The 16,201-nt window shown below is 43.0% G+C and overlaps 1 protein-coding gene across 1 annotated transcript in view; it reads left to right on the plus strand.

Annotated features, from left to right (window-relative positions):
* Window positions 1-13,608, plus strand: part of PARD6G (par-6 family cell polarity regulator gamma) — a 64,868-nt gene extending 51,260 nt beyond the window's left edge. The window contains exon 3 of the mRNA XM_054060668.1: window positions 10,771-13,608. Coding sequence (XP_053916643.1) covers window positions 10,771-11,630 — 860 coding nt within the window. The 3' untranslated portion in view covers window positions 11,631-13,608. The remainder of the gene's footprint in view (window positions 1-10,770) is intronic.
* The last annotated feature ends 2,593 nt before the right edge of the window (window positions 13,609-16,201 follow it).

Consider the following 16,201-nt stretch of genomic DNA (forward strand, 5'->3'; position numbering starts at 1 on the left):
GTTTTTCCTGACAGAGGAGGGGTGAGAGTTAAGTGCTGCTCACTTTCTGGTGTTGGCCAGGAAAGGATGTTGCTAGTCTAACATTAAAAGTAACAACTTTATTTTGTTCTCAGCTGGAGAACCCATGGTAGTTGTATGTTAGGAAAGACTTTGTTCCTGTTTTGAGGAAGAGAGTTGGGGACATTGCCTTGACCCTCTTGCTTCTTGCTGTTGTGCCTGCTAAGGAAACAAGGTGGTAACATGCCACAGTAGCCCAGGTAAGTGCTGCAATCACAGCAGAGTTTTATGGGTACCATGTAGTAATGTGCCACTCAAGTAAGGGGGTGAAGGCCACAGGGATGATGATCAACTTCATGTTGAGAACTTGTGGGATATGGTTTTAATCTCTAAATGTCCACTGTTATGCTGGGCATAAGGAAAAAAAAAAAAAGGATACATTAGGGAGTTCCTCCCTAAGTGGAAACAGCCAACGTGTGCTTAGCGTGGCAGAGTAGATGTGCATGGGGCAAAACCCAGACAGGCATCCTTCCTTGGAGTGACTTTTTTTTTCAGCTGTTCCTTAGTCTGGGGGAAGAGGCTGAGGGCACCTCTGCACTAGGGATGGGGTCGGAGTTTTGTTCCCCAAGTGGGGAGTTCCTCTCAGCCCCTCTCTGTAGGGTTGAATTGCTCTGCGCTGCCTGGCACAGGGCTGGACCTGCACAGTAGCTATGGAGCTCTCAAGAAAAGTAGCATTTGCTTGTACTCTTGTGTTTAATCAGGAAAAATCTTGGTTTGCACTCTGCAGTCAGCTTTGCAACCTGTCATCAGTAGAGAGGCTTGCCTGGCTTGCTTTGTATCTAGAAGCAGCAGTGATTTCCATTGGTGAGATTGCGCAGCCTTGTCCTCTGAAGGGGCAACTTGGGGAAGTCACTGTTTGAATTGTAGTAATTTGATTGAGCTCTTGACTCTGCTTCTCCTCTACATTAGAAAACAGACTATTAAATAGATGTATGTAAAATCGGCTTGCAACACTTCTGCTTTGCACCAGCAGTGCCTTGAAGTCGATTCTTCCTTGTCCCCCACCACGAGAGGAGCTCTGTTTTGCTTTGCTTCTTAGGGCTCTTTTTGCATCCAGTTATTCCCATGTCCAAAGCATGGGCTTGCACTGGCTGTACTCCCTTGGCACAGAGGGTGGCTCCGTCCGACTCTTCAGCAGGGCTCGGTGAAGGTCATTCTTCCTCCACCCTGGGGAGCAGAGGACTGGAAACCCTGTCTGTGCTGGGGCAGTGCCACCTGTTCCAGTCTCACTAGAATGTACGAGATACACGAGGTGCGATTCCCACGACTGCTCCAGCCAGGAGGGCATCATGGGGTGTATCCGGGAGGCCGCAGGTGGAGACAAGAGCCTGCCAGGCCTGGGGCATCCAGGGCAGCAGCTGCGTGGGGCTGATGGGAAGAGGGTGCAGCTGTGCGGAGCCCTGTGCTGGGCTGGCCCAGGACGGGTGTTCATCTTGTGACTAATCTGACTCCAGCCAACAAAGTTTGGGATACTCCCAAAGATCGCGACTTAAAAGACAAGTGTTGTAATTAATTTCTTATGCCACACTTGTTTTGAAACCTTTTTAATTCTGTGATAAGAGGGAGAATCTGGACTTTGTTTACCATCTGCCGATTTGGAGGCAGGAACTAGAAAAGTGCTTTTTAAAGCACTGTAAATGTTTTTCTCTCCCTCCCACCCGTTGCAGGATGTATGTGGTATTATCACACCACAACAGTAAAGCTATAAAAACATGATTGCATCCTTTTTTTTTTTTTTTTTTTGAGAAGAGAAAATGCATCCTAGGAGAATTTTAACTTCAAAAAACCACATCTGTCTCTGGGAAGCTGTGGTAGTGGCTTTTTAGAACAATCCAGGGTAAAGAGTGTAGAAGAGAGCATCGGTTATTTCTTTGAGACATAAATCTTCATTGAATATGGACTTCTCCACAATTTTTTGATTTCTTTTTTTAGTTATTTTTACTGGGAATGTAGAAATATAAGCTAAAAGGCGCTTCCTAGCTTACCTGTCTGAACTAGCTTGGGATGAATAAGGTGTTACTCAGCTAAAGAATGCATGAGAAAGAATTACTTCAGAAGAGAAGAGTCTTTCTTGGTAGTACCCCAGTATCTCACAGATCTAATGCTTACAGCAATCGAATGTCGCCACTGCTATGGTTGTGAGATATCTCAGTCTTCTAATGTTCATGTCCTGGCAACACTGCATTTTTCTCGAAAGTGGAAAAGAACCCTAAGGAGATGCAGGAGGTAAAGTTCACTGAATTTAGTTGCTCAGCCACAGTCATCAAGGAGGCCTGCAGGTATACCTTATCCAAAGCTCCAGCCCCAGCTCTGGGATAGTTTTTCCTTCCAAATAGAAAAACTGTTTGCATGCTCTGGCAATGTGATCAGCAGTTACCTGAACATAGGATAACAGACAATTCTTGATTAATATCAGTTTTGCTTTTGGCTGGGGAGGGAGGATCAGTCAGAACTGGAGAAGAGGCAAGCACCCAGCAGAGAAGTGGAGGATGTGTGGCAGAAAGTATGAGGACAGTGTGTGAAATAGGAGGTTAGATTCAGTTTTCCTTGGGCCCTGAAATGGCCTTTGATGCTCATGAAGTTACTTCTGAAAAGAGAATAAGGCTTCATTTTAATATCAGGATCTATAGGTTCATGGTTCTGATGAGGTTCAGTATTGCCGTTCATTAAAACCTTCTCCTTTGACCTGTGGCTGTGTGTATAGTCTTAGTACAAATACATTAAGTTTATTTTGTGCTGCCTTTCCAATCTTCATTTGCAGCTTCTTCTGAGACTGCTGTGGGACGAAAATTTTTGTTTCTTATCAGAGGTATAAAATTTGTGTTCTGAATGAATATGATCTAGAGGTGAATTTGTGTTTTTAATTACTTGTGGTGGGTTTTTTCCCCCCAAATATCGCAGCTGTGCAAAACGGAATGGTACCTTACCAGATTTGCTCTTTGGTTCAGTCTTTCAACTTATCAAGTTCTTATCTTCCAAATGTTAGACATGTGCAAAAAGTAACTATTTTTTGACTACCAGCTGGGAAACAGTTACGTTCAGTACTCACAGAATACTTGATAAAATCCGTTGGGGTTTTTTGTGTCATTAATAAGTGTGAGTTTTTTTAAGGTATCTGCAGTGTGCCATAAGAGTTATTATAGTTTGGTCTCTAATTTTGCTTAGTTTTGTTTTGGTTTGTTTTGCACAACATGCACACATTCTTTTGGAAAGACAAGTCCTTTTGTACCTGTGTGGGGAGCAAATGGTGCTTCCTTCAACTTCTTAATCTTCTGAGTGATAGAAGAGGTATAGTGTGTTGTTTGCAGATCAAAAATGGAGTAGGTGAAATAAAGTGATTAAAGCGTTGCTTTATAATAACTTTAAGCTGTAAAGTTTATAACGATGACTTGCTGAAGAGACTGCAGGTAATTATAGTTTGGAGGGTGGTGTTTGTTGGGGTAGAGGGGGGAGTGAAGCACAGGTTTTTATTCCTAAACAGCATATGATAGAGATTGATGTCTGAGATGTGTAAGAGAAACATGACTTCCCACCAGCCCCCTGCAGGAAAAGAGAAATATTAACTACTTTCAAAAAAAAAAACCAAAACAGTGAAGCCAAAGCTCAAACCCCGTGATTTTCTAATGCTGCAATAATATAACCTCGGCATAATGTGATCTGCGGAAGGAAACAAGGGGTGAAGGGCTGTTTCTGTCTTGGTTTAGAGTAGATGGGGAGTCACATGTGAAACTTAAAGGAAGAAGATTCTGATAGTCCTGGTAAATACAGTCCTAGTAAACATCGTCAGCAACTTCACCTGTTAAATTTGGAGTCCTGTAGCTGGCTTTTGGGCTAGTTTGGGAAGCTGGGTTTGGATGTTTCCGAGTGTGAGGATAGCTTTGGGAGGTACAAGCCTGGATGCTTGCTTACAGTTGGTAGCACTGTTCTCCAAAAGCCTTATTTGTTTCATGGGACAAACTTGCAGGTCGAGCAACATCTTCTACTCCTTTGAGAAGTGTAGCAAGTCAAAAATAAAGGTCCTTCTGCTGACAAGGGAAGACGTTCAGCAAGAGAACAGTGGCCTCTGATGACGAGCAGAGAGAAGTGCAGGAGGCCATATCAGCAGCTTAGGCTAAATGCCTCAGGGGTTCTCTCCATCCTCAAGGCAAGTGGCCTAAAAATGTGGTGTGCATGTCTGATACTAAAGAGAGCCTAAGCCTAATGCAACTGTTTTGCTTGCTGTAACACACTAGACCAAGGAACCAAATAACATTCACTTCCTTGAAAGACTGTGGGATACTTTAAGTTTATGAAAGTGTTGGGAGTAGAGGGACGCATTTATGTTCCTCGGATTTTGATTCTAACCTACTAATGAATACGTTCTAAGTAGAAAGGCAAATTTATCTTTTTAATACTGAATCACTGTAGAATGAAGGTTGCCTTTCACAAAACTGCAGTGTACTAGATTTCCTGTGGTCTAGACTGAAGTAGGATGGTGTTCTCAGATTTTCTTTCTAGTGCAATTATTTGGGGAAATTTCTGTTGAGATTAAAGATGTCGAGGATAATGTGCAGATCTCTTGTTGATTTGAACTTCTGCCTTTTGATCTTGTTTTACTTCAAAAGCCCTGTTGTATGTCATAGATAAGCTGTAAAGTTTAGGTAGTCTGAGATTGTGTCTAGTTCCCTATGATGCAGAGATGTGAAGGGAAAGAGGACTGAGTGTGAGAGTGTGTGTTTATATGTCTGTGTATGTGTGGGATACATTACCTGAGTTTCGATGGAATAACAACTACTACTACTTTACCTACTGTGTGTTTTTCAAATTGGTTCACTCAGATGTTGGTGGCAGCAGCGGTCGCTGGATTTTGTAGTATTCCTGTAAAACCCAGAATGTGGTGTTAGCATTCAGATAACCTTATTTTTCCCCCCATTAAACACTCCTCCTTGATGAGTGATATTGGCACTGGGCCTCCCCCCAAGCCATAGTTCACTTCATATCTGTTTCCTTTTAAATCCCTTTGCATGTGGTCAGCCTTACAGGTGACAAATGAGAGGCTGCCAGCTTATTTGTTGTTGCTTTCACAAATGCCTCTAGGTTTGATCTTACTCAGAAAATAGACACTGAATGCAACTTGTGTCAAACACAGACAGTGTTTTGTAGCTGGACACAGAAAGGTAGAAGGGTTAAATGTGACACGTTCCCTTGAAACGCTTTTATGACTGCTGCTAATTTGAATGCTCAATAATAGAGATATGTTGGATGGAGGGGTTACCCTTCGCTATTAATGACTCATTGGCCTCCTTCCCAAGCTGCCTGAAGTACTGCTCTCCGTAGTGGAAGTAATTTTGTCTTTGAAGTACTTTCCAGAGCTGTCAAATAATGTTCCACAGTTCCCAGAGGAAATAATAGCCATGAGTGCATGTACACTGAAAATGTAGAGTCTGAAATGAACTGTTCCTATAGGAGCCTGGCAGTCTGCTTCTCTGTGGAATTCGGCTTGTTTATACAAGCTTATCTGGCTAAGCTTTGGTATTTCTTCTGGCAGGCAGTTCCTATGAAAAGCAGCTGTCCAAGCAGTGGGAGTGGTGCTCCTGGTGTTTTTTTCAGAAGGTCTATAATTTCTTGTTTCATGTAAGTTAAAGAAATACAATACTCTTTTGGCTATAGCCAAAGAGATGTTCTAAGCAGTTTTCTTTCCCTTATAAATAGCCCTTTTAGTATTCTCTGCTGTTAGGTACTATATGAATTAATTACAGGATTCATGATGCCCACCAGGAAGTTACAATGTATTCTGTAAAGTCACAGGCTGACTACAGAATTGCTAGAGAAGTACCTCAAAGATGTTACTGTCTGTAACTTTGAACATTATGCTTTAAAAATAATATTCTGAGAGTAAAATATCCATGCTTGGAAAGGATAATCTCCTTTAATGGGTTTCACTGTTGCTGGACAAGTGGAGGTAGTTCCACCAGTTTAAAACAAACAAACCACCACTGAGCACAGCTATATCTCTGCATGATGACATCTGTAGAATATATCTTCTTTAAAGAAAGGTCCTCGTGGGTAAGTAGGTAGTGTTTTTAAAAAAAGGGGGGTGGGTGGGAGGGAAGTGAAGAAAATAAGCACATATTAACAGAAATGATGCAGCCAAAATACTGAAGGTGTTGTGTAACTTCTTGCCAGATAACAGAGTATTTCCTAAAATGTACCGAAAACCAAAGCTTTTGGAGAAAAGAGTTGAAATAATATTCAGCGCCTAGAGAAGAGTGTGCAGTATTTTTTTTTGTGTAGGTTCAGGTTGCAGTTTCGGGTAAGATAGAACTAAAAAGCTGAGGATTCCATCTCAAACTATGGTAAATGTTCACCTCTTTTTACAGGAACAGTATTTCAATAGGAAGCAAATTATGGGCACAAGTAAACTTGATGTCCAAGTCTTCCAGAGTTTAGTGGTAATCCAGGATTATCCATCCAGCTTATAGTACTCACTGTCTGAAAGCATTACGTCTGCATATTCAGCCCCATCTGAAGAAACAGAGGTCATGTTCAGCACCTAAGAGACTAATTCTCTCTCTGCCACCTGCACATAACCTTTCACTCCAGCCTTACTCAAGAGACAGAAAAACATGACACTGTAAAATACGAGGCTGTTCAAATGTGCCCCTTAGTGGCAACTCTCCATCTCATATGTGTGTAGTTTTCTATAGACCTTTTTCTCTGCAAAAAGGAGAATTTGATATTGCAACAAATGAAACATGAAAATGAGCTCTGTCTGGTACGATATGGTATATACAGGTCTCCACTGAGACCTGGAGTCAAACTTGGTCTGTTCCATTAGCTAAAATGGCATTCCCTCCTTGCAATCCTATATGGTGAAGAAACTCAAAACCTAGGAACAAGTTTTACAGACCTGCATTAAAAGTACCATCATAAATTATGTGATGATACAGTTTTCATGTCAGTCTGGTATGTGCCACCTGGACAGTATATTACTGGAAATAGATCATACACCACTGTTTGACCACCACGCAGTTGATAAAAGGGAGTGATGTTGGCTGACTTCTGCCAGTTCCCTTGTGAGGAAAGAAAATATTTTTTTTTTTTCCGTTGTGCTAGGGATTGATGAATTTTTGCTGCCACAGCAACAGTTGATGTTAAACTTCAGCAGAGATACCTTGCAGCAAGAGTAATGGCTCTGAATAGTGCGGAAGCATGTGGGGCTGTTTTGTTGTGAGTTTGTTGTTTGGCTTTTGAAAATTTATTTTAGGGTGAAGTCCCAACAAATGGAACTGCTAGTGAGCAGGTCATCTTGAACAGAAGTTATGTAATAACCATTGTATTGTTAAGGGGCATGTATTCTCTACTTTAACTTGTTCTAGAAAAACTTAATTGATGTTTTTCTAGAATCATAGAATTGTTTGGTTGGAAAAGACCTTTGAGATCATAGAGTCAAACTGTACCTGTCCACTACTAACCCATATCTCTGCGCAGCTTGTCTATCTGTCTTTTAAATACCTCCAGGGATGGTGACTCAACCACTTTCCAGGGCCTGATAACCCTTTTGGTGAAAAACATTTTTCTTCTATGATTTTTTTTTTTTCTAATCTGAACTTCTGGTGCAACTTGAGGCCATTTCCTTATGTCCTATTACTTGTCACTTGGGAGAAGGAGAAGTTTTGTAGAAGCTTTCCAAATTAGTTCCCATTTCTCCAACCTGTAATAAGTTTTAACAGTTTCACCTGTTAAAGTTGGGACTTCATCTTTCTCATATGCAATCCTAAGAAAAATCCAGTCATCAATAGGATGGGCTTCTTTTTTAATCTGCTCCAGTCCTGAAATATTAAATCCAAAAATGATCGATGGCCCAGCATTGAAAGAAGCCTATATGACTTGTAATGTAATCCCTGCTTCTGCCTGGTACGTGTTTGGAGGAAAAAGATAGCATTTTTGTGGTAAGCCGGGCTTTTTGTTATTGGAGGAGGTGTTTGTTTTGAAGCTGCTCAGAGGTTAGGAATGCTGGCAGTCATCTGGGGAGACGGATTAGTGGGCTGAGCACAGGTAAGGAGGTCATGGGCACAAAACCACCATGCCTTTTGTGCTATTGCTCTGGTGATGGTTCAGCCAAAGGAAGCTGCTTGAGAAATGATCCACCTATGTTTGACAAAGAGGACCAGCGTACTCCTTTTGCTTACCAGTGACCTTACTAATTGATCATCACAAACTCAGGTGTTGTGAGAATTAACTATCTGGGTTGTTGCTAATTTAAGGGGAAGAAAACAGTGTTGTCAACAGATCTTCCCAGGTGAAATATTTGGTAGAGCTTTTACAACTCTGCCTTGAAGTATTCAGTGTTAATATTCTAACTCACAGAGAGGGAGAGAGCAGTTATCTCGGTGCTTTCAGGGAATAGATGGATAACTAGGGCATGTGTTTCCTTTTACCTACAGTGCAATGAACTGCACTTGCCAATCTAATGTTGCGAGTCTTAAAGGGATGTAGCTTTTGTTTTGAGTTTGGTTTGCCAGTTCTGAAAGAGTCTTTAACACACAAACCCACATTTAATTTTAATTGCTGTCTTAAACTGAAACTATGGGGTAAAAGTAGTCACAGACTTTTAAGTTACACTGATACTAGTCTACAGCTCTGTATGTTTCAAGTGAAAAAGAGTATCCTAAATTTGAATCCCCAGGTTGTTTTCAGAGCATTATGGCAAAATTAATCCGTGATTTGTGAGAGTGAGTAGGGTGCAGTGTTTGAGATTGTGGTGATGAAAGACATCTCTTGTGGACCCATATTTTACAAGGTAAAAGTGTTTCTTCCCAGCTTTCAAATCGTTCATCAAAAGATAGTCATCTACATACACATAGACTTTGATGCTGTTCATGAAAGAGAAGGAAAATACCTGACTGTAGCTGCCACAAGTGGCTTGTGTGTTCAAAAGGATAGACTGCTCACTGGGTGGACTTGAGGAGGTGCCATCTCCACGCAGTTACTGTCTCAGTTGTGAATATGCTTGCAGGAACCAGTTGATAGCTTCATGTGTTTGGTGGATTTTAAGAACTTTTGGTCCTGTGCCTCACCAGTCTAAATAACACAATAGGACCTGTGCAGTTGGTGTGGCTCTGAACTGCCTGGGAGAAAAGAGGTGATGTGAAGTTAAACGCAACAAGCTTTTCTAAGGAGTATCTTTATTTCACAGAAGCTTTTCCTTCAAGATGACCTTCTAGATGCCTTGTGATGTTCTCCTTGTTAGTACAACCACTGTAAATAAGTTCCAGGAGGATGCAGAAATGGTCTTTCTGAAGTAGTGAAACAATTTTTTCCAGTCCAGAAGACTAGGTAGGATCACAATAGTTTAGGCTGGAGAGGACCTCTGGAGGCCAGCTAATCCAACACCTTGCTTCAAGCAGGCTTAGTTAGATCAGGTTGCTGCTTAGCACTCTTTTGAGTTGTGTGACTTAATGTCACTTAATTGAAGTCTGCCAGTAATATACCTTGAAAGCTGACTTGAAAATGTGACCTTGCAAGAAATAAAAATGTAATGATAAGCTTGGTTTTGCTAACACTTTTTTTTTTCCAGCCTTTATCAGGTAGAGCAATACTGTGCAAGGTTAATTTGTAAGAGAGAAAATTTTCTTAGTGGCAATTCTCTAATTGTACTTTTGTATTTTACTGCTCATCTTCAACAACAGAATAAACTGGAAGTCTGCTAGGTTATCTGAAAAGGGATAGCTTGCTTAAACTCTTGGTTAAATAGTTTTCCAGCTAGCGTATGCTTCATGTTTAAAATATGCACGGCATTTTCAGTGTGAAATGTGGTTTTGTAAATTAACAACTTCATGACTAGTTTTTATGCAAAGCGCAACCTGAGCTGCTTATATAGAATAACTTCTCGTATTGCTTGGCCGATTTAAAGTTGATCACTTTGGACATGCCCTTGAGATACCACTAGAGATATTTAAACGTTTCCTTAAACAGTAGACCCTAAAAAGGCTAAGGTTATATTGGTCTTCCTCTCAAGAACAGGAGTGCGTGTGTAAGTCCGTGTCTGTTCTGTGATCCTTAGCATATGGATCTAAAAACTGCTTTTTTCTCCTTGCTTCTCTTTCCGTCGGGCTGCTTGCTTTACATAGAACCTTTTTTTTTATTGCTGTCAAATTTAGCTGAAATGAAGTGAAATATTCCAAAGGGGAAAGTGCTGTACTGAGAGATGTGTATTAACGTAAATTCCTTACTGAAAAAGACTAGGCTAAAAGCTCGCATCCAACTACCCTCTCACACCCTGCTTTCACGTTTGTACTTAAAGTCTGCTATCAGTTAAGGCTATGTACTGGATATTAAAATACTCACTGATTCAGGCTTTTAGTTTAGGAATGTGTATACACTCCTTGCCCACTTGAGATCTATGTGTAAAATTACAATCTGACTCTTAAAATATGGTCTCACATCTAAGGTGGTGTATCAGGCCTGCATCTGCCAATAATTGCATTCTGCACAGCCGAGAACAGGAGTTGAGATCATCAGAAGTCATTTTCCTTCAAAATACAGAAGAGATATGGGTAGTCATTGAACACAACTCATTTATTCCAAATGATGTGCTGAGAGACATGAAGTGAAACAATGGCTAGAGTAAGCAGAAGTAGGAATGTGTCTTTACTAAATCAGAGTTAAGAGGAAAATGCCCTGTAGATGAATTATTCTCTGATTGATACATTGGTACTGTTTCTCTTTCAGATGAAGTGGATTACAGTAATTTTGGGACCAACACACTATCGAGGAAGAAAAAGGCACTGGTAACACTCCGCAATGACAACCTCCGCCGGCGTCCTCACATTAACATTAGCATGCCTCATGATTTTAGACCCGTGTCTTCTATAATTGATGTGGACATTCTTCCTGAAACGCACAGGAGAGTGAGGCTGTATCGACACGGGTGTGAGAAACCGTTGGGATTTTACATTCGCGATGGCACCAGCGTAAGAGTTACTCCTCATGGATTAGAAAAAGTACCTGGTATCTTCATCTCTCGCATGGTTCCTGGAGGCTTAGCAGAGAGCACAGGCTTACTGGCTGTGAATGATGAAGTCCTGGAAGTTAATGGTATTGAAGTAGCAGGAAAGACTCTTGACCAAGTCACAGACATGATGATTGCCAACAGCCATAACCTTATTATCACAGTCAAGCCAGCAAACCAGAGGAACAATATTATTCGAAGCAGTAGGATGTCTGGTAGCTCTGGCCAGTCTACAGACAGCACTGCTAGTCACCATAGCTTGCCTACATCCCACGTGCTGCAGAACTTCCACCCTGATGAAATGGAGAGTGATGAAGAGGCTGACATTGTCATTGAGGGTGGTCTGGAGCCACAGAACATTCCTAAACTGCACAGCCTTACTTCCAGTAGCCTCTCTCGAATCAATGGCAGCAGCCTTAGCCACAGACTTCAAAGGGACCTGGTGCTCAACAACAACTCTGGCCGAGAAAGCAACGGCAGCATCCACAAATTACTCAGTTCCTTAAAAACTGATCCCCGACACAGTCTGGTTATCCCCAGGGGAGGTATCGAGGAAGATGGAACAGTCATTACACTTTAGTAGCAACTCGTGCAACTCTTCTTTCAGTCTTAAGTGCCAATTGGGACAATTGAATCTTGCAACACGTTATGCACAAAACAGAGAGCTGATATTCTCGTAGACCTCATGGGTGCAGAAAATTGTTGCTTTCTAGGAAACGTGGCATCTGGAGTTAGACATAAAACTGCCATGCACTGCAAAATTTATCAGGAGGAAGCCAGAGTGTAAAACCCGGTTTATGTCCCAGCCCTGAAGTGAGAACGCAAACTTGTTTTAGTTGGTATAAATCTAAGCAGTCTTATAGGCTACCAGTAGCAGTGCTACACATGTGGGTTTGCATGCATGGGTGGATGTATTTATACATGCATGTATATGAACTAGATTTTAATAGTAATAGACATGTCCATTTGAAGTGGAATCTGGTTTTCTTCTAATACCACTTTAAAGAGAGTGCTTCTTAATAGCCATCTGACCTTCTACCATTACATACAGACCTTCCACTAACTTGTTTACACCATATTTGCAACCTCATGTCTAATCCAGACAAGCTCTATAAAAGTCGCGGTTTCCTACTCTGGTGGTAACAACATTAGGGAGATGCTGCAAATACATTTTCCAAAGACAACTATATATATATATGTATGTTTTTAAAAGCCGAAGGGGGCGGTGTGGGAGGATGTTGCTGTGATTGGTGAGCAACCAGCACCACCCGCTGGTCAGAGGCAGCCCAGCCTGCAGCAGAGGCCTGCGTGCAGGGGGAGAGAAATATTGCAATGAGGGCTTAACACTAGGTCCAGCACCACTGTGTGTAAATGTATTCTTTTTTGATATTTATTAGATAATACTTCTTTTTCAAATTGTTCTTTTCCCCATCATCTCTGTTTTTTTAGGATCATGGTTCATGTGAATTTTAGGGATGCAAATGAGAAGGCAATGAAAGTGAAAGAGTGTTCTAGGACTGTCCCCTTCATCTCAGAGCTAACACAGGTCCTTGCTGTACATTTGGGGCAACCTAAATCCATAGTCATTCCTTACAAAAGATTGGCTGATTGCTATACAGAGGAGGGATGCTAACTGACTGTCAAACCTAGCTTAGAATACTTCTGTTATTTTTGGACTCTTCTAGTACTTATAAAGCTTGATGTCCACACAGGATTTCTACAAACTTAAAATATACTGGATGTTTGCAATGGTCAGACACCTTTGCTGGATGCTGGCTGATGGGTAACCAGTGACTGAGTTGGTAACTGTCTGCTTCTGAAAACGCCATGAATTTATGGAAGTGGTCTAATCTAAAATATTTTGTTATATCTTGATCAGTGTAAGGAACAAAATATAAATGTTTTACAATGTATTTTTCTACTTTTAGCTTGTGCCATTTTCTCTTTGTTTTTAACTTTGTAGTACATTAAAGCTTTTTTATATGGTGGAATAGACATTTCTTAAATACTGTATGGATATGAAAATTCAGAAGTCTTGGTTTAAAAAAATTACATTCCATTTTGGAATCTGTAATGGCTGGACAAAGGATGTGTTGACTAATTAATCGTCTTTAATTTAGAATACCTGTGGAACAACCAGTCTTCTGCTCATTGTTAAATGTGTTTGGGACATTAGTGTGTTTCTTTTAGATTTGCTTTAAAAGTTTATTTTAAAATTCTTTCACTTACTCTAATTAAACCTCTTGTAGGTATCGCAGCAGTTATCGAGCTGTACTTATTTTTCCCAGCACAGTAAGAATAGAACATTGATCCTGTTCATCTTAAAACTGTGTTTGTACTTTACCAAAGGTTTTCAATTTTTAAAAAAAAATTTAATTATTGGTGCAGTAAAAAAAATTAATAGCTGAATGTGCTTCAGTCAATCAGACCATCTTATCAGGAAAATATTGTTACATCTTAAAAAAGACTACTTCTATGAATAAGTGGATTTGTCTGGCTGAAGCTACTCATTTTACCTTATTTAACTGATGCAAATGTGACCTGTCTGCAATAAAATGTGCACTGTCTTACATCTACACTATGTCCTTTCCCCTGTGCTCAAACACATATTTCTGTAGAAGTGTCTCACTTCCTTGTGGAAACAAGATACCTGGTTTTGACGACTCTTCAACTACGTAAGCATTGTAATAGCAGGGCAGACTTTATTGCTCCGGCTGATAGTGAAAACAAGTTTCTTTCCATAATGTTTCTTCCTAGTACTGCTTTTAGGGAAGGGTACTGTTACACTGATTCTCAGAGGAGCCAAGGAGTTTGCTATGCTCCTGACTGGAGGTTTGAAGCCAGCCTTGCTCTCTTCTTTGAGGAGCTAGGGTAGTTCTGACTCTTTGATAAAACCCTACACTACCTTAGGCTTAGTGACTCACTGCCACATTGTGCCAACCTTTGCCAGGAGACCGCTTAGTGAATGTCCAAATAAAGCCTGTTAGTACAAAATACCCACAGTCATCCCAGGAGTTAGGAAACATAAGTTTCATTTCACATATCAACGTGAAAGTATTGTACCCAGGACTTCAGTTACAAGCCAAGAATAGCAAAAGTATTCCTGTATCAGCTTTGGAGCTGACACTTTGCAAAACAACTTTTAAGGCTCACAGACATTTTTCACTCCTTTCCATCAACTAAGAAAAAAAAAAAAAAAAAAAAAAAAAAAAGCGTTATTTTTGCATGTGCCACTATCAGTCATAGAATGGTTCAGGTTGGAAGAGACCTTAAAGATCATCCAGTTCCAACCACCTGCCAGGGACACCTCCCACTGGATCAGGTTGCTCAAAACCTCATCCAAGCTGCTCTTGAACAGCTTTAGGTAGGGCATCCATGACTTCTCTGAGCAACCTGTTCCAGTGCCTCACCACTCTCACAGGAAAAAATATTCTTCCTCATATTTAATCTAAATCTCCTTTCTTTCAGCTTAAAACCATTCCCCCTCATCCTATCCAGAGGGCTGGAGCACTTTCCCTACGAGGACAGGCTGAGAGACTTGGGGTTGTTCAGCCTGGAGAAGAGAAGGCTCAGAGAAGAACTTATAGCGACCTTCCAGTACCTGAAGGGGCTACAGGAAAGCTGGAGAGGGGCTGTTCATAAAGGCTTGTGGGGCTAGGATGAGGGGGAACGGGTATAAACTGGAGAGGGGCAGATTTAGACTGGACATTAGGAAGAATTTCTTCACCATGAGAGTGTGAGGCACTGGCACAGGTTGCCCAGGGAAGTTGTGGCTGTCCCATCCCTGGAGGTTCAAGGCCAGGTTGGATGGGGCCTTGGGCAGCCTGGTCTAGTGGGATGCCCCTGCCCCTGGCAGGGGAGGTTGGAACCAGATGATCTTTAAGGTCCCTTTCAGCCTAACTGTATGATTCTATCCCTGCACTCCCCGATAAACAGCCCCTTCCCAGCTTTCTTGTGGCCCCTTCAGGTACTGGAAGGCTGCTCTAAGGTCTCCCCGGAGCCTTTTCTTTTCCAGGCTGAACAACCCCAACTCTGTCAGCCTGTTCTCATAGGGGAGGTGCTCCAGCCTTCTGATTACCGTTCTGGCCCTCCTGGACTCCCTCTGGACACAGTACTCCAGGTGGAGTCTGAGCAGAGCAGAGGGGCAGAATCCCGTCCCTGGCCCTGCTGGCCACGCTGCTTTGGATGCAGCCCAGGACACGGTTCGCTTTCTGGGCTGCGAGCGCACATTGCCGGCAAAATGGTTCTATTTTCGCGTTTCATTGATCACTCAGGCTGTTTTATGTTAATCGTCTTTTCAAGACATTTTTGGGGCTGCTGCGGGTAGAAACGGAGCGAAACGGTGGGAATACGCGCATCCCGTTCCCCTTCGGTACGGGCTGAGCTGCTGAGCGGAGCTTTACCCGCGGGATAAAACCTCTCCAAGCGCTCCTGCAGAGGAGCCAGGCGCCTGCCCCGGGCTCTGCCGGGGAGCGCCGGGGCTGGGGGGCGGCCGGCCTTGCAGAGCCGGCAACTCGGAGCCAGACATCAGCGACACCCGCGCCCGCGGCGAGGGAGCGGCGGGACAGGCCTCGCCTCCCGGCTGGCTCCCCGCATCCCCATCCCCTGAGCGGGCGCCACCCCGCGGCTCTGAGCAGCGGGGAGACCGGGGTGGGGGGGCGGAGGCAGCGGGGCGAGCTGGGGAAAGCAGGGAGAGGAGGAGGAACTGCAGCGGGAGGAGCAAGAGCAGGAGGAGGAAACGGAACTGCAGGAGCAGCGGGAGCAGCAGGAGGAGGAGCAAGAGCAGGGGGAGGAGCAAAGAGCAGGAGGAGCAGGGGCAGAAGCAGGAGGAGCAAGAGCAGGAGGAGGAAGAGGAACTGCTGCAGCAGTAGGAGGAGCAAGAGCAGGGGCAGCAGAAGCAGGAGGAGGAGGAGCAGGCAGCGGAGCAAGAGAAGGAGGAGCAGCAGTGGGAGGAGCAGCAGCAAGAGGAGGAGGAGCAGGAGGCGGAGCAAGAGGAGGAGGAGGAGGAGGAGTGGGGGCAGCAGAGGCAGAAGCAGGAGGGCGAGCAGCAGCGGCAGCGGGAGGAGCAGCAGCGGGAGGAACTGCAGGAGGAACTGCAGCAGCAGCAGCAGCAGCAGCAGCAGCAGCAGCAGCAGCAGGGGGAAGAGCAAT

The sequence above is a fragment of the Cuculus canorus genome, chromosome 2, assembly GCF_017976375.1.
Source record: "Cuculus canorus isolate bCucCan1 chromosome 2, bCucCan1.pri, whole genome shotgun sequence".
Classification (NCBI taxonomy): domain Eukaryota; kingdom Metazoa; phylum Chordata; class Aves; order Cuculiformes; family Cuculidae; genus Cuculus; species Cuculus canorus.